Raw genomic sequence first — 18,009 nt, forward strand, 5'->3', positions numbered from 1 at the left:
CCCTGAAGTTGTGCTTAGTGTAGATAGTGGGTTTTTAGTGTCCTGTTCCACTCTCGGCCTTGAGTAGGTCCTTTTGTGTCCTGCCCCTGTGGGAGACAGCCATTGTCTGTTATTTGGTGCTGTGTGGGAAGGCATGGGGGTTGCTGGTTCCCCCGCCTATCTTCAGCTTAGGACATGCTACTAGCCACAAGAGCAAGGTGATTCAGTGGTTCACCAGCCCCCGCTCCCCTGGCAGCCATACACTACTTCTTTGGTGGAACTTGGTAGAAAATCCTGGTCTCTCCCAAGGAGGCCTTAAGGCAACCAGTGACTGAGGTCTTTTGCTTTGTCTCTTCTCCCAGTAACAAGTCCTTTGCCTTGTTACTAAGAAAGTAATCTCCTTCCTCCCCAGACACAGTCAGGTTTCACTCCGCCTCTCTCCAATGGCCCTGGGAGCAGTGGGTTAACTGCCCTCTCCCAGCAACTGGAGGCTTTGCTTCCCTTGAGAAGAAGGCCCAGGGAGTAGGAGGTGCTCCAGACTTGCCCCTTAGCAGCAGCCTATCGCCTCCTGCACACCTGTGCCACCAAGGGGAACGCTGGCCACTACTGCCAGCACTAGGAGGCCTGTGCAGAAGATCTGGCAGGTAAATGCAAACATCCCTGTATCACAGGCTCTTAGTGTCCTCAGTGGAGAAGTCAGGCTGACACAGCCCTAGGAACCTCTACGGTTTTAGCTGCAGCGGTCTATGTGCTCTGTGGTGGTCCCCTCTCCCCTTTCTGTGGCCCAATTCATACTTGTTAGTGTTAAATTTCCTTGGTTGTCTTGAGACCTTGCCTTCTGATTTTGAGCTTTCTCATCACTAGGATGAGAAAGCAGCTTGCTTTGTTTGTCTTTCCCAGTGCTAGAGATCAACCCCAGGGACTCACATGCTAGTCAAGGGAGCTACCACTGAGCTCTTGCCAGCCTCTGGTGTTTTGAGACAGGCTCTCGAACTGACCATCCTCTGACCTCAGCCTCCTCAGTGTTAGAGCTACAGGCCTACACCACCAGGACCAGCAAAGCAGCATATTTTTATTGCTTTATGCTAAACAGAGAAGAAATCCCCTAACGCCTACTGGAGATGTAGCTCAGTGGAAGAGCACTTGCTGAGCATACTCATGGCCCTGGGTTCCATCTCAGCACTGAAAAATAAACTTTCTTTTAAATCCTATTCCTACACCCCCCTCCTGAAGTCTTTCATTTCCAAGGCGGTAATTACGTAAGACAGAAAGTAGCTGTGTCACCTTCTAAGGGCCTGACAATCAAAAACGAGTCCAGGAAACCATGGCTGATACAGAAGAATATCATGAATCTGGTATTACCTCTCTCCTTCCTCTTGGGTGCTTTTGGGGATCCAGCCCATAGTTGCACACACTAGGCTAGTGCTCCCCTGCAGGGCTCTTCTGCCAGTTCTTCCAGTCCAGAACTCCTTGTGGACCTCTCATGAGAGCACGGCACTTTCCTGTATGACTTCAGTCTTCAAAAGCCCCTCCTCTGCCAGGAGGACCCAGTGTTTTCATGCACATTAGCTCATGTCCTCTCACTGTCATGGGAGACAGGAGCAGGTGGTGGCCCTAAAGTGGAGACACCAGTGAGAGGCCTGGGAATAAAGTGCAGCCTCTAGGATCACATGGCTCTGCTGGTCCTGAATCCAGACTGTCTGACTCCAGCCAGACCCCAGTGTAGGCTGCTCTTCCGAGCACTAAGTGTAAGGTCTCCGGGGGAAACCAAATAGTCTATACAGTCATTAGTTCAGGGTGTAAGTGATTCCTTTTGTGATTTGATCTACCTAAAACCCTAGATGGTCTGGTTTTGTAGCTGGAAACAATGTTCCTAACAGGATCACATTTCTTAGGAGTTTGTGCCCGAATTAGAGAGGAGCCCAAGGCCGAGACTCAGGCCCACTGTTTTCTCTTGTGCAGCTCTTGTGGGCGCCTGCGGTGGAAACTACTCAGCCATGGCCGCCGTGGTCTACTCGCCTGACTTCCCTGACACCTACGCCACTGGGCGGGTCTGCTATTGGACTATCCGGGTTCCAGGAGCCTCTCACATCCATTTCAACTTCACCTTATTTGATATCAGGGATTCTGCAGACATGGTGGAGCTGCTGGATGGCTATACCCACCGAGTCCTGGTCCGTTTCAATGGAAGGAACCACCCGCCTTTGTCCTTTAATATCTCCCTGGATTTTGTCATTTTGTATTTCTTCTCTGATCGCATCAATCAGGCCCAGGGATTTGCTGTCTTATACCAAGGTAAGACATTCTTGTCTCTGGGTACATAGGTGCCTCGGCCTCCTCTTCCTTCCTAGGGTTTTCAAGCCTAAAGTGGTTCTTTTGGGGCACACTTGGACCTGCTGACTCACCTGCAGATGGTTTCAACATTGGCTCATCCCCACTTACCATCACACAACTCCCACCTTCCAGTGCCCAACTCCCACCTTCCAGTGCCCAACTCCCACCTTCCAGTGCCCAACTCCCCACCTTCCAGTGCCCAACTCCCCACCTTCCAGTGCCCAACTCCCCACCTTCCAGTGCACAACTCCCACCTTCCAGTGCCCAACTCCCCACCTTCCAGTGCACAACTCCCCACCTTCCAGTGCCCAACTCCCCACCTTCCAGTGCACAACTCCCACCTTCCAGTGCACAACTCCCCACCTTCCAGTGCCCAACTCCCACCTTCCAGTGCCCAACTCCCACCTTCCAGTGTACAACTCCCCACCTTCCAGTGCACAACTCCCACCTTCCAGTGCACAACTCCCCACCTTCCAGTGCACAACTCCCACCTTCCAGTGCACAACTCCCCACCTTCCAGTGCACAACTCCCACCTTCCAGTGCCCAACTCCCACCTTCCAGTGCCCAACTCCCACCTTCCAGTGCACAACTCCCCACCTTCCAGTGCATAACTCCCACCTTCCAGTGCACAACTCCCCACCTTCCAGTGCACAACTCCCACCTTCCAGTGCACAACTCCCACCTTCCAGTGTACAACTCCCCACCTTCCAGTGTACAAACTCCCCACCTTCTAGTGCATAATTGGTTTATATTTATTTTTCCTATTTTAATAGTTTTGTTTATTTTACATTGTATTTATGTCTATGTGAGTATAGGCACATGTGTGGGTGCTTCAGGGGCCAGAAGAGGGCATCAGATCACCAGGAGCTAGAGGTATAGGCAGGCAGTTGTGAACTGCCTTACATAGGTGCTGGGAACCAAACTCAGGTCCTCTGATAAAGCAGTCATTGAACCATCTCTCCAGGCTGATTTTAGTAGTTTTAGTGGCAGCTTTGTAGACAAGCTACATGGATAGATAAAAGGAGGTGGCTGGCAGAATTGAAAGACTCTTAAGTGGTCACTTTACCCATCGTACTTCTTCTAAACATCCCAGGCAGTCCCACAGACTAGTTTACATCTTTCCTCAGAGACATACACTCTGCCCCTCTGATATGAACACATGTGTGCAAACATGAGCCTTTGCTAGCCCCTGAGAAGCACAGGTATTGGACTGCACAACCCAAAAGAAGTTAGGGCTATAGGGAGTGGGGCAGACTAGTGAACAGGTGGGACCGGGTCTGCCCTTACAAGGAGGTACTGCAGAGCCAAAGGGAGCCGAGGCAGCAGCTTCTTCCGTGCCCAGGAGAGCAGTCTCTGCCTTTCGCCCTGCAGAGCCAGACCTAGCCTGACAGGCCGTGCTTTGCCACCAGTGGCCAGCAGAGGAGACAGCGTGCAGACTTGAGTCAGAGCATGCCTCAAACGCCAGCTTTGGGTGGTAGAGGCAGGAAGATTAAGAGTTCAGGGCCTCCAGGCAGTGGTGGCCCATGCCTTTAATCCCAGCACTAGGGAGGCAGAAGAAGGCAGATCTCTCTGAGTTCAAGGTCAGCCTGGGCTACAATTCGAGATCCAGGAAAGGCTCCAAAACTACACAGAGAAACCCTGTCTTGAAAAACCAAAAAAAAAAAAAAAAAAAGAGTTCAGGGCCATCCTTAACTACATAGCTGGAGGCCAGCCTGGGCTATATGAGACCCTGTCTCAAAAAAAGAGGGAAGTGGTTCAGTGGTTAGGTGCTGAGCAAGCATGACCCTCCCCACAGAATGCACGTAAATGCTGAGTGGGTGTGGTGGCCCGCCTGTAATGCCAGCCTTGGGAGGTAGAGATGGGGTCCTCAGAACAGGCTATCGAGACCCGCCATACTGGGGAGCCCTGCGTTTGTTTGAGACTCTGCCTCCTTGGAACATGGGAGAGTGTTCAGAGATGATTCCCAACATCACCCTTGTGCCTTCACATGTGCGTGCATCTTACATGCATGGACCCACACACACGCAGAACATTCTTTCACACACAGAGACAGAAAAGGCCTCATCCTAGTCAGAGCAGTGCCCTTCCTGCTGCCTTCCTTGGCTTTCTCTGGTCAATTCTTTTGATCTTCTAGCCACCAAGGAAGAACCACCACAGGGGAGGCCTGCAGTCAACCAGACGCTGGCAGAGGTGATCACCGAACAAGCCAACCTCAGCGTCAGCGCTGCCCACTCTTCCAAAGTCCTGTATGTCATCACCACCAGCCCCAGCCACCCACCGCAGACTGTCCCAGGTAGCCATTCCTGGGCGCCATCGGTTGGGGCCAGCGGCCACAGAGTGGAAGGTAGTTCTCTCTCTCAACACTTCCAGAAACAAAGGTGCTTGTGGGTGCTTCTCCTTCAGACACAGGTTGGGATATTGGCTCTGCAACCTCTAGTCTGCATGGCCTTTGAGAGAAATGCTCTCATCAATTTAGTTCCTTACCAAAGATGGATTCTGTGTGCCTTTGGTACCTGTGACTAGCAGCTAAGCTGGACTCTTCATCACTTAAAAAGTCATGCTGAGTCCTGTTGGTTTCCTAGTGAGATCGGAGCTTGCTTTACACAGCAGGGTTCATTAGGGGATGGCTTGACCACATGCATGGTCACCAGGTGTCTGGGATAGTCTGCACTTGGCTGTGCTGAGAGGACAGGGGTCTTTTCCTCCACCCCTTGGCATTCCTTTAAAAGCCCTTTGGCAGAGACAGTCAGGGCCTGATGGATTAGGACCCAGGCCCTCCCAAGGCTATCCTGTGTTTTCTGTCTGTCTCTTTCTAGCTATTTTTCTATCTAATATTTCCTGCTGCTCCTGCTCAAGAGTGCGGGGGCGCGGGGGGATGGCCCCCCACAGAGCCCCAGGGTCTAGCTCCTCAAATACGTTGATTCAAAAGGTACATACAGGCTGGAGGTGGCTTAGCCATAGACCATGCACCAAAAGGGAGGGGAAAAAAAATAAAACCAAAAGATACAGAATTCCTTCAGTGATACTAAACACTGGACCATACACTGAACCAGATAAACCCCTGCCCTTCTTTTGTCTGGACACACGAGTCCAGTCTCCAAGTTGTGGGCAGCATAAGGCCAGACATTCCTCCTCTTCTGCAGAGTGAAATGCCCAGAATGCTAGGACAATGCTGTGCATGTTCCCTATGGGTTCCCAGTGGGAAGAAGGACACCAGAAACACTGTCAGAGGTCAGGAGTACTAAAGCTGTGAAGAGAAGCCATGCAGGAGAGACCATGGGCCATGATCTTCTGTGGCTAAGCTAGTGTGGTGGGCTGCAGATGCCCTCCCTCCTTTTCTGTTGAGGATGTGGTTCCGGATGAGCAGGGGCACTGAAGAGGACTGCCATCTATTGGTCTTGAGGTCTTGACACTGCTCCCTGGCCTCTGGAGATCTCACCATAAAAGGTCAGGGAGCTCCCTCTCCAGCCCCACATCCTGTGGCTGTGGGGTCCAGTAGGATTTCATAGGTCACACTTCTCATTGCTCAGATGAGAAAACTAGGACTCAAAGACTTCTGGGTAACTGATGAGTTCTAGTGGCAGACAGATTCAGCACACCCCTGTTGACTCTGAGTCTAGTGTTTGGAATTTTCCAGAGGGAGTTTCAGAACAAGGCAAAGTCATAAGAAAGTTCCATGCTCAGCCTAGCTCTAGTTACTCCCACTGCCAGGTCTGCTGGCTGCTCCACCCACAGGGAGTCAGAGTCCACAGAGCCAGTTCTGCACCCTCACCCCCCCACCCCCACCACCCCCACTGCCGATCTCCTTTGGCAAATGAAGACAGACAAAGCTGGTAAGTTCTCTTTGTACTTGCAGGATGGACCGTATATGGCCTAGCCACCCTCCTCATCCTCACGGTCACAGCCATTGTTGCAAAGATCCTTTTGCATGTCACATTTAAGTGAGTACAAGGGAAGTTGGGGGGTGTGGGGGGTAAGGGGGCTCAGCAGTTCTTTCCCTGTCGTTTCTTCATTTGTCTGGGTACAGTTGTAAAGAGAGCATGGTTCCAGAGGCCGAGTCCCAGGTGGTACAAGGAAGCAGACAACAGGACAAATAACACTGAGGTGGAGGAATTTTGTGTCTAGTAGATTCAGCTTCAGGAAGGATGGGAACCATTCTGCATAGGAAACAGCAATTGTCTGCTTGGGGTCTTGTGCTGTTCCCTTGAAGAGGTTTGTGTTTAAGTCAAGCTTCCTAGGACGGACAGTCATGTGCATTTTTCTTAATGCCTCTAGAAACTAAAAAAGTCTTAGGAAGAGAATTTCAACTAGCGCTTAATAATTTTTATTAATTTATTCTTTGACAGTTCCATACATGTATATATATAATATATTCTGATCACAGTCACCCCCATGGCTCTCTTCTCCATCACCCCTCCCAAGCCCCAAGCCACCCTCATGTCTTTCTGCTTTGTTCTCATTTTACTTTATGGCCCACAGGGCTCAGGCAGGGCCGCCCACATGGGCGTGGAATAGAGAGAGCCCTGCACTGGGGCCTGAGCAGCTCCTCATGCTGGGGCGACATCCTGCAGACAATGACTTCCTCACCAGCCCTTGGCTGCCTCTAGCTCTCCTGGGTGAGCCTGTAGCCCTCGCCCCTCCCTTACCTGTTATACAGACCTTATGTGTGCAGCCACAGCTACACAAACTCCTGAGTGCCAAAGCCGTGTCAACCCATAAGACAGCATTTCATATCACCCGGCTCTTACGTTATTTCCTCCTCCTTTTCATAGTGTTCCTGGCCTTTGGAGGGGATGGGAGTGGTATCATTTTTAGGCTGAGCTCTCAGCAATCACTGTTCTCAGCATTTGACCAGCCATGGGCCTCTGCATTTATCCCTGTTTGCTATAGAGATGTCCTCTGATCTAGGCTGAGAGCAGTACTGATGCCTTGTGTTGTTGGTGCACTCTAGTGCTTGAGGCCTAGCACCCTAGGCCTTGCACAGGCCCAGGCCCTGTTTTATTCCTGGGCCACGGGCCCCATGTGCCTCCCTGGTCTCTGTGCCCCCTGTTGGTGTCTGGGGCTCTGTTGGCCTGTATATGCCCAAACTCTGTCTCATCCCCAGGTGGCCAGTAAGTACACTCATCACCCTAAAAATTATTTTTGAACATTTATTTAAGCCAGGCACCTGTAGTCCTGGCCACTTAGAAAGCTGAAGCAGGAGAATTATGACTGAGGCCAATGTGAGCAACTTATCAAGACCCAATTTCTGCTGGGTACAGTGGCTCACGCCTGTGATCTCAGCTCTCAGGAGGCAGAGACGGGTATTGCCACAAGTTTGAGGCCAGCCTGGTCTATGTAATAAACACCAGGCCAGCCAGGGCTACAAAGTGACACTGTCTCAAATAAAGCAAAAAGTAAAACCTGTCTTCATGGTTTTTTTAACTAAAGGATAAAGGCTTTATCATTTAGTTCTAGCAAAACTGAAGAAAGTTGTCTCCTGTGTGTTCTGCCTTCCAGGGATAGTGCTGCTTGTGTGTAGTAGAGTTCTCGATTTCTCTAGATTCCCAGTTATCTTTTCTCTGGTTCCCACTTAAGGCCTTCCTGAATTCCGAGTTCTGCTAAGAGCCCCTCCTGGCCTCATCTGCCCTCTGCTACAAACGTTTACACATGGAAGCCAGCTGTGGCCACACCAGTGACCTTACCCATCTCCTCTCTGAACTTTTCCAGTAGAAAGGATATCCTTACTGTTGTCTACTGAGCTCACCTTTCAGACAGACAGACAAGCAGACACACATACACACACACACACACACACACACACACACACACACACACACACAAATGTGTGTGCACAGAAAGAGTGAGATGTGGGGGAGAGTGTCTTATCTTGATATCTATTGAGAATTAGTTTCAGAACACCATGTGGATGCCAAATCTTGGGTTTTCAAGCTCCTTATGTAAAAGGCTGTAAGATGATTCATGACTCATGTCTTCCCACACAGTGTAGACTCCAGTGCATCTCTGCACTGCTCACAGTTCCTAACGGTGGCACTGCAAAGTAGTTGTTAGGGAATCGAGGAGTAAAGTCTGGATGTCAGCACAGGCTAAGCTTGTTTCAAGGATTTTCATCTGTGGTTGGCTGACCTCGCTGGTGTAGAACCTGTACCTTCAGGTATGCGTTAAATGTCATAGTTCACATTCTATTATCAGTCTCTCGGGGCTAAGTCCTGTCTGTGTGTCACTGCAATAGCTAGAGGGCCCAGTGTCTCATAGCAGGGCTGAGCCCCAGAGCGCACACCTCACTCCTCTCTACACTGGAGCCCCCACAGCTTCCCTGCCTGTCAGGAGGGGAAGAGAAGGGAGGGCCAGGACTAGGGCTGTAAGTCAGAGCTCTGTGCTTCAAACTGGGAGCTTCCCTTCCCCTGTTTAAGGCAGGTGGGCTTCTAGGTAAGTGGTATTTCTAGAAGGTATTCTTTTATGGGGGGAGGGGCGGGAGAAGAGGAAGAGAACAAGAAAAAGAATATTTGAAAATTCATAATCTCTCCAAACAGCCTTTTCCAGCTTTGAATTATTTTGACACAAAGTCCCTTGTTACCATGAGGACTGTCCTGCCTCAAGGCCCATTCCCACAGGCCACATTTCTTCCTTAACTGTTTTGTTTTGTTCTGTTTTTTGAGACAGGGTTTCTCTGTGTAGTCCTGGCTATCCTGGAACTCAGTCTGTAGACCAGGCTGGCCTCGAACTCACAGAGATCCGCCTGCCTCTACCTCCCCCCCCCCACCCCAGTGCTGGGATCAAAGGCGTGCACCACCATGATAGTCTTTGTCCTTAACTCCTTAAGGCAGCCAGCATCCTTCCCAGGCTGTGCCTCACAGGTACAGGTGCCTCCTGAGGTGGTGATGGAAGTGTTTTGTTCAGATCTACTTGAAAAATTATTTTCATTTGACAGGTCTCATCGTGTTCCTGCTTCCGGAGACCTTAGGGACTGTCGTCAACCAGGGGCTTCTGGGGAGATCTGGACCATTTTCTATGAACCTTCCACTACAATCTCTATCTTTAAGAAGAAGCTTAAGGGCCAGAGCCAGCAAGATGACCGGAATCCCCTTGTGAGCGACTAAAGCCTCATTGCACCCAGACAGGAGGCTCCTCTCTGAGCTCCAGGTTGCTGGGGGTCCCTTCCCCCATAGTTCCCCTCTAAGAACTTCCTGCCTCTCCATTCACCTAGGTCTCATGGGGCCACCCTTCTACAGACTGGGAAGGGGCACCCTGTTGCAGGGGCAATGTAGCCTGGAGTCCATCTCCATCACTTGCACTTAAGCTAGACCCTCTCGGCCCAGCACCCAGCCTGCAACCCTGTCTCCACTGGGGATGCTAAGACCGGGCTGAGCTGACAGGACACAGCTGGACCTGATTCCAGAAGACTGTTGGGTGGTGGGTAGTTAGTGTGTGATGAGTTTTTCTTGCTTCTTCTCTATTTTGTCCATGTTTGGATCAGTTTCCCCTGGTCTTTACAGTTTGGAACAGAGCCAGACGGAAGAAATTCTCAGGTTTTCTTAAAGGCTGGCCTCCCTGCCAAGTGTGGTCTCCGGGACATTAGCGCCTCAGAGTGCACAGAGGCCCAGTGCTCTGTACTGGCCCTGTAGCTTTTTCTCTGATGCCCACTAAGATGTGCCTCATCTAGTCAGAGGGGACTGAGAACAGGTTCACAGTAGATGTCTTCTTTATAGAGGATTCTTTCCAATACTCACTGACCTGAAGGGTTGAACATAAAAAACAAAAAAATCCATCTGTTTGTCCATGGAGCAGACACAGTAAACGTCTTGTATACTAGACTTACCTAGCCTGGCCCCAGGCAGTTCACAGTCCTGTGGAATCTGAACTCGGCCTGTCTCTCTGCCCTCTCAGCCATCTCCTAGTTCAGGAGTTTGAAGGCTGTAGCTCACAGATAGAGAGCTTGCCTTGCATGCATGAGGCCCTAGGGTCAATGCCAGTACTGCCAAAAGGGAGAGAGGGAAAGACTGTAGCGCAGCCTGTGGGCAGCATTCCACAATGAGACAGCAGACCTGTGGGTCCTACATCAGTTGAAAAGAAGCTCCGAACTCCCAAGAGCTATGTCCTTTATCCCTTGTCATGGGGACAGAGTAGGTAGAGTACGGGCTCCTGTCGTGCCCCATCACTTTGTCCCTTAGACAAGGAGGCAGACAACAGAAGTTGGCAAAAGGAAAAGGCAGGGCTTGGGAACTGGAGATCTTCCCAGGAGAGGCTGGAAGATTGAGAGTCCCAGCTGCAGTGGCCGCCGGTTGTGAGAGGAAGGGCCATCCCTGATGCAGAAGTCCAGCAGTCTGGAAGTGGCCTTTGTCAGCAGCCGCTGAGAGGAACAGGCTGTGCCCTGAAGGTGGACCTTGGTCAGCGAATGGCTGTCTGGCCAGCACTCTGGTGCTTGCAGACCTCTGGTCGCTTGGGGCCCTCCTGGGCCACTGTGCTTACTTGCCCTGCGTCTTTAAGCCACTGCCGTTGGGGCTTGTGTAGCGTTCGGGTGACCCATCAGGAGCTGGCTGCTCCCAAGACAGAGGACTGTAGGGACCATCAGGAAGCATCCTCAGGGAGAGGCACTGACCAGTTGGTGGTAGAGAGGCAACCAGGGAAGCAAACAGTGTCTCTCCAGTGGGCCAGGGTGCTGGCCAGCTCCCATGGGAGGCCTGCAGGGGGTACAGAGCTGCTGGGGGGCATCTTCTCATTTGGTCTGGAAAAGCTGCAGGCTCCTGGGTCTGAAGACAGGCTCACCACCCTGGAAATAGACTGCCAGGAGCAGGTTCCATTCCAGGCTGTTGCTGGCGTTTGTGGGATCCCCTCTGAGAACAAGTATGAGTCACAGGGCACCATGTGCACAGCACCCAGAGGATGTGGGCTCCCTCCCAGGGAAGGTTCAGCTGGCCAGGACCAGGCTTCTTCAGGCCACCGCTCAGCTGCCTCTTCACATCTCCGGCACAGGAAGCCATGCCCCAGCGGTGGCAGGTCCGGCTCAGCTGCCCTTCATGGGTGTCCTCGGGAAGGGCAGTGGACGTGCCCACACTCCTCTTGCTGCTGGTCTAGGCACAGCCCAGCATTCCAGCATCCACTTCCTCTCTGGGGAGCAGCCCCAGGAAACACAAACCCACTTAAGACAACGTGAGGTAGTGGGAAGGGAAGGGCTGTAAATCACCTAGGCCAAACGTCTAGAAATGGCAGCCACAGTCTGTTAGAACCTGGAGCAGCATGTTTACCAGTCGGCTGGCAAACACCGAGGGGTGGGTGGCCCATGGTGTGCTGGGGGCAGGGGGTTTTGAGTTGAGGTGGGTGGAGGCTGCCTGAGGAGAACAGCAACAGGAAAGTCTGTGCTTGGCCCCTCAGAGATGGAGGCACAGGCACCTGTGTTCTCCACTGGTCTCACTGCTTAAAAAGTAGACGGAATAGGAAAGAAGCCTGTGCCTTCCCCCACGTCAGCAAGGACAGGGCTGAGGCCGCCTGGAGTGAGCAAGGTGACCAGACCTCTCAGACTTCTCAAAATGTGGGCTCTGGCTTCACATTTTCAGACTCCTCAGCCAAAAGCTCTCGAAGATCAAAGCTCTGGCGGTGCAGCCGTCCTGGCCCGCGAGCCAGCCCATGGGATGTGCCTGGGCCAGGTGCTACCCCATGTCCCGGTATCAGCCCAGGCGGGACCCCACCTGACCTTCCTCCTCAGCCACCGGTCAGACACCACAGGACATGCACAGCTGTTGCCAACCGCGGGGACAGTCCACACTTCACCTTCAAGAGCACTTAGAAGCGGATGGCCTCCCAGACTCTGGCCCAGCTGCAGGGCCCACACTAGGCCTCCCAGGCCAGCTCCTCACTCCACAGTCCTCCATGGTTACCTCTGGGGCTCCTCTGGGGTTTGGAATCTCCTGTTTGGTGTCTGATGCCTACTTTGGGAACTGACCCCCCTCCACTTGTCCCCTCCTGCCTTTGTTTACTGCCCCCACCCTACCTCCAGGCCTCTCAGCCCAGCTGCTCTGGTCGGAGGGGGGGGACTTGTCAGACCTGCCAGCCACACCCCCACCCTGTCTGCCAACAGAACCCGGGGCTTCACACAGGCTGCTGTCTGGCCGTGTTGGAGCTGAGCACACTGGCTAAGGCTGAGTGGGTGAGGGGGATAGTGGGAGGTGAATCTCTCATGTCAGAGGAAAGTGTGCAAGGGATCCTTTCTTGCCTGCACAGGAAGCTGCCATCCCTGCCACCCTCATGGCACCAAGATCTTCCCATTTCCAAACTCACCCTCCAGCAGGGATCTGACTTTGGACAACAGGCTTTATTTGTAAATATGCTCTTAATATGCAACTTTGAGAATAAAATAGAAACATCATGTATTTTAAAATATAAAATGAAGTGTGACACACTGTATACAATTTAATATATATTTTTAGGATTTTGTTATTTAAGAAAATGGAATGTGATGGTACTTAACTTTTACAAAAGAGAGAAAAATGTTATTTTTACTGTTTGAAGAAAATAAATATTCTCATTGTTGTAGAAACAGTGGTGGGCCCTAGGCTGTCATTTTTACAGCGGCATCCCAGGAGTCAGGCCCACAGCAAAGTGCAGTGCCCTCCCAGGCACTGGGCCTGGCCTCGTCTGCCTTTCTCCTAGTGGTCTCTGGCTTTCACGGTCTTGTCATTGCTTGACACAGCTGAGGTAGAGCTGGCAAGCTTTACAGACCAGGACTCCAGATCAACTCCACATGCAGTCTGATTGCCTCAGCCTACTCAACTGTGGTACCCAACCCCCACTTCCCCACCTGGAAATAGCCGTCACCCAGATGATGGCAGCCTGATGGAGAGACTGTGTAACTATCCCAGGAAGAACTGGGCTGGTTCCCAGAGTAACCTGTGCTTCTCTCCACTCCTCTGCCCCATTCTCTCTGTTGCTGGTCTGGTTTTTTGGGTTTTTTTGTTTTGTTTTGTTTTTGTTTTTTGGTTTTTGGTGTTTTTTTTGTGCTGCTCATGTTGGCCACAAACTCCTAAGTTCGAGCATTCCTCCCATCTCAGCCTCCCCAGTAACTGAACTACCATGCCTTTTCAACCCTCTCCTTAAGTAGGCAACCCTTTGCCATGGTCCCTCCTGTGCCAACAAAGAAAAGAAGTCTCAGTGTGGGTTCGTAGTTGGAGCACAGAACTGTAGTCAGCCGGCCAGGGTTCCGATCCTCCCATCCTTCAGCTGGGGCCAGGAAGAGTAAAGCAGGACATTGAAGGGCTCCTCCAGTAACATCAGACTCCCAGCTTAGACAGAGCTCCTCTTTGCCTCCAGAAAAGTCAGATTAGAGTGAAGAGGCCAAAGGCAGGCTGAAGATACAGATCCAGGCAAGAGATGTCAGGGCCTGAGGAGGCCCCACCCCAGCACCGAGGCAGGAAGGCTGACCACACCCATAGGTCAGGGCACATGCTTAGACCTGAGAGCTCAGGTTCCATTCAGACCCCTCCTACCATGGGGCCTCTGTGCCCAGTACATTGGGTTGTAGGTCTCATTACCTACTGCACATCATTAGTTAAATGGTAGCTGTTGCTTTTATTCTAGAATATACCTAGGGGTTAAGAAAACAGGTATGTGAGCTTGGTGTCTGGGCAGGAAGAAGAGCCACCCTGTGATAAAGACAGGTAAGTCACAGGTATCATAAAACTCTGATGAGTTTGACGTGGTCGGAGTCCAGTTATGTCAGTGTGGGCCATCAAGGCAGGGTTATTGGGCATTGGACAGATGGCCTGAGACCCCGCAAGACTCTGGTCTGAAGAGCACCTTCTGTGCTAATACCCTAATGTCCTTGGGTGAGTGTGGGAGGTGGCCCCAGAAAGCTGCAGGGACAGTGTTAAGACACTGAGGCAGGAGAGAGAACTGAGAAGGGACCAAGATGGGTCAGGGCTTTCCCATAAGCCAAGGGGCCTACCAGCAAGGCCAGCCTGCCTGTTGAGGTGGACTGCCTGAGGCTTACTGCTCCTTTGAGTCCCAACTCTAGAGTCTCGGGAGTTGATTTGGCTGGATTGAGTCTCCCTGGCCCAGCAAGATTTTCTGGGGCACAGGCCAGTCCAGCCAAAGAATCCCACCACCAACCACCTGAGAGGTGGCTAGCCATCAGAATGGTGTCCAGGACCCCTGGTCAAAATGCAAGACCCTAGCCCAGTCCCAGATCTGTCATACCAGCTTCCTCTGAGAAGTGCCCATCATGTATGACACTGCTTCATCCACTTGGGAACTTTTACTAGTCAGTTCTGGAAGGAATTAGCCACACAGCCCGCTGTGCAAACTGCAGTCCCCACTTTGTCTACCAATGGGACAGGGGTCGATTGTTACTCAGCTGCAGAGACTTCCAGCCTGAGACGCATCACAGGACAGAGGAGTATGGTAAGATGTGAGCAATACAGCAGGTGTTTCCAGAGACTTCTCTAGAATCAGTGCCCTCTCCTGATCCTGTCCCAGTGGGGACACTTCTACCACCTTTGTGTGACCACACCCTGGAAGGCCAGCTCAGCTGGAGTGTTTATCTCTTCTGAGCTTTCCTGTTTTCCGAGAACCACTGTCCTTCCATGAGGAGAATATTTGTAATGGCAGGAAATGGCTGGTGAGAACATGTGGGGCTGCCTTGCTGATAGATTTCAGACACACTGGGCAACAACAGAGTAATAAATAAACGAGACCAGAATGTGCTACTGTCCTGCCCAAAGAACCCACTTTGGGTTATGAGACAACAGGAAGAGACCCCCAAGCCCATTGGAATAGAGTTTGGGGCCACCTGACCTTGACCTGACGTGTCACACATCCCCACAGCCTCTGATCCATCACCAGGGCGGCTCCAGCTCCATCCTTTGTCCTGCAGTCAAAGGCTTTTCCCGTGTAGGGGAAAGGCTGGACAAAGGTGACCTTGTCTCCAGGCTTGTGAGTCACATGGCCATATCCTCTCCCAAGTGGGCCATGTGTGTTGAGGCTGTAGGCAGACTCTGGGGCTCGGAGAACTGAGACGCCTTTGTTCCTCCATGGCAGTGTTGGGTCCCCACAGGGGTATGTTTTTGCTCAGCTGAAGGGGACACTTTGGGGATAGACTATGTCAGCTATAGAATACATCAACTTCAAGCACAGCAGCACTTGCCTGCAGCCAGAAGTCATTTCTGGTCCCCAGCTGCTCTCAGAGCTTCCAGGCCCCCACAGAATGAGCCTACACCTGCTACGGGAAGTGGACAATGGATTGGATATGGAATCCCATCTCCAGGACAGCCTGCTGCGAGGACACCCTGGGAAGTGAACCTGTCAGCCCTGTGGGGCCTGGGCTGGGGGCTGGGGTTCGGGAGGAAGGACTTCAGAAGGTTGACGAGGAGATTGGAGGCTGGAGGTCCTCAGGAGAACACAGAAAGGTCTAAATTACACAGGCTTTTGCAGGAGCAAAGCCACAGAACCCTCTCCGCTCACAGCCAGGAACGGAGTCGCTACCACTGTTAATTCCAGCCACTAAACAGCATGGTCAGGGACACTGCTTCATGTGCTGATCGTGGCATTATGTCTTGTTAAGTGGAGGAGACTGTAAGGAATATTCAGACCTCCGATTTAGCCCAGTACAGGGGCAGTGTTTTAAGGGCTTGTGTGAGCTGAGAGACGCTGCTGGACATGCAGGGGCTAACAATGGCGCAGATAACTCCCGCTCCCTAAGTACTTACTGTGGCTCTGATGCTGTGCCAAGCCCTTCACAGGCATCACTAGATCCTTCTTCTTTTGTTTGTTTGTTTGTTTGTTTGTTTGGCATTTTATCACTGGTCAAGATGACCTATGAGCTTGAGGTCTTTCAAAGGTCCCAAGAGTCTTTTTTTTTTTTTTTTTTTGGTTTCTCAAGACAGAACAGGGTTTCTCTGTGTAGCTTTGTGCCTTTCCTAGAACTCACTCTTTAGCCCAGGCTGGCGCCTTGAACTCACAGAGATCCACCTGCCTCTGCCTCCCAAGTGCTGGGATTAAAGGCGTGTGCCACCACCACCTGGCAGTCCCAAGACTCTAGTGCTGAACCAGACAAAACAAAACATGCCTATCCAGCCAAAGTCCACCAGCCACTAGAACGGTCATTTTCTGCTGACAAGTGTTCCTTGAGGTCTGAGGTGGGATGCCAGGAATCATCCAGCCTGCCTTGGGACTGTAGAAGACTATCATTTTTCCTCAGTCGTTATAGGAATTTTTTTTAAGAGAAGTAAGCCTTTTTCTCCATGCTTCTCATATAAAGCTGACTGAGTTGGCTGCTTTGGAGAAGAGATGAAATCCACATCCTTTTCTGATTCCTCCGACTCTTCCTTGGCTGAGGCCACAGCAGCAGCAGGAACAGCCGTGGTGGCAGTAGCCACAGGGGCAGATGTATCAGCTAAGAAGTCTTGGCGGGACCTTTTCAGCAAGTGGGAAGCTGTCCTCTGTGTCAGCAAAGCCAGGACCCAGTTGTATGCATTGATGAGAGAATATGGTTCTGAGGCAATGACTGGGTAATGAGTCTGAAAACACTGTCCACGCTCTGAACAGCCTCCAGGAAGTGCGTGCAGAGTCTGCTCGGTGATGTCAAGTGCTGTGGGGCTGTAGATGCTGCCGGTGTCCAACACCTGCTGGGTGATCAGCCCGAAGGAGAAAAGGAAGATTTTTGCCGAGTGCAGCAGTGGGACTTCACTGGCTCCCACCTCCTTCACCTCTGGTCTTCACCAGCTGCACATCTCTCTGAATGTCAGTGGTACCCTGGGATTTTAGTTTGATGCCTAAAGCCTAGAAGAAAGACCAGTGTTCTGGGGTGGTACAGTGACCTTACATGGGGTGATGGCACCAGCGTGGGCTGCAGCAGGTCCCTGACCTCGGTGAGGTCCTCCTTGTGAGCACCAAGCCTATGTCCTCTGGATACGTGGCCAGTGCCTCCACAGCTGAGTTGGTTTCCAGTTGTTCCTGGTGGCCTTGTTGCCTGTTGGCACCACAGCCAACATGCAGGTCTGCAGGCTTACCGGGAGCCCAAACTGTCTGCTCCCACAATGAAAACATGTTGAGCTGTCATCCAAAAGTTGCAAGTAGTTGGACTTCCAGGTTGCCCTGCCTTCCTTGAGCATCATGGGGATGCGTCAGGGATCTCCACAAAGAGTTTCAACACAATGGTACTGCAAGAGGATGCCTGGCAAGAAAGCCCCTGGTTGCACTAGCAGATTAACCAGAGGAAAACAGCAATCTCAGAGAAGGGGTCAAGCAGGGGAGGTCATGGCCTGGATGCAGGATTCAGGCAAGGTCCAACAGCTCCAAAACTGGAGCACCTCCCTCCTGCTGTGCTACGGCTCCCCCTCACTGAGCAGAGGAGTCTCCAATAGCTCATCACAGATGTGTCCAGAAGGCCCAGGAAGAGTGTGGGCTGGGACAAAGAAGTAATCTTACCTATTCCTGTTCCTCTATTTGAGGACATACACTCCTTTAAGAATCAGGTGAGAGATGGAGAGATGGCTCAGCAGTTAAGAGCACTGGCAGCTCTTGCAGAGGACCTGGGTTCAATTCCCAGCAGCTTCAGCAGACAGATGTGCACACATGTGGTGCATAGACAAACATACACGCAAAACAACAATATACATTATTTTTAAAGAATCAAATGAATGTATGCAGCCCCCTCCCCCAAATGATGCCACCCACAGAAGTTTGCATGACAGCCCTGGAGGTAC

At 51.7% G+C, this 18,009-nt stretch overlaps 1 protein-coding gene across 3 annotated transcripts in view; it reads left to right on the plus strand.

The window, feature by feature from the left end:
• LOC118591797 (kremen protein 1) overlaps positions 1 to 12,794 on the plus strand; it is a 259,224-nt gene extending 246,430 nt beyond the window's left edge. For 2 of the 3 annotated variants that reach the window (XM_036200171.1, XM_036200173.1), the window contains 4 exons: positions 1,942 to 2,274; positions 4,449 to 4,658; positions 6,171 to 6,255; positions 9,246 to 12,794. In XM_036200171.1, coding sequence (XP_036056064.1) covers positions 1,942 to 2,274; positions 4,449 to 4,658; positions 6,171 to 6,255; positions 9,246 to 9,414 — 797 coding nt within the window. In that variant the 3' untranslated portion in view covers positions 9,415 to 12,794. The remainder of the gene's footprint in view (positions 1 to 1,941; positions 2,275 to 4,448; positions 4,659 to 6,170; positions 6,256 to 9,245) is intronic. The other variant, XM_036200172.1, reaches the window with a different exon arrangement.
• Positions 12,795 to 18,009: the final 5,215 nt, after the last annotated feature.

Source organism: Onychomys torridus, chromosome 10 (assembly GCF_903995425.1).
Source record: "Onychomys torridus chromosome 10, mOncTor1.1, whole genome shotgun sequence".
Classification (NCBI taxonomy): Eukaryota; Metazoa; Chordata; class Mammalia; order Rodentia; family Cricetidae; genus Onychomys; species Onychomys torridus.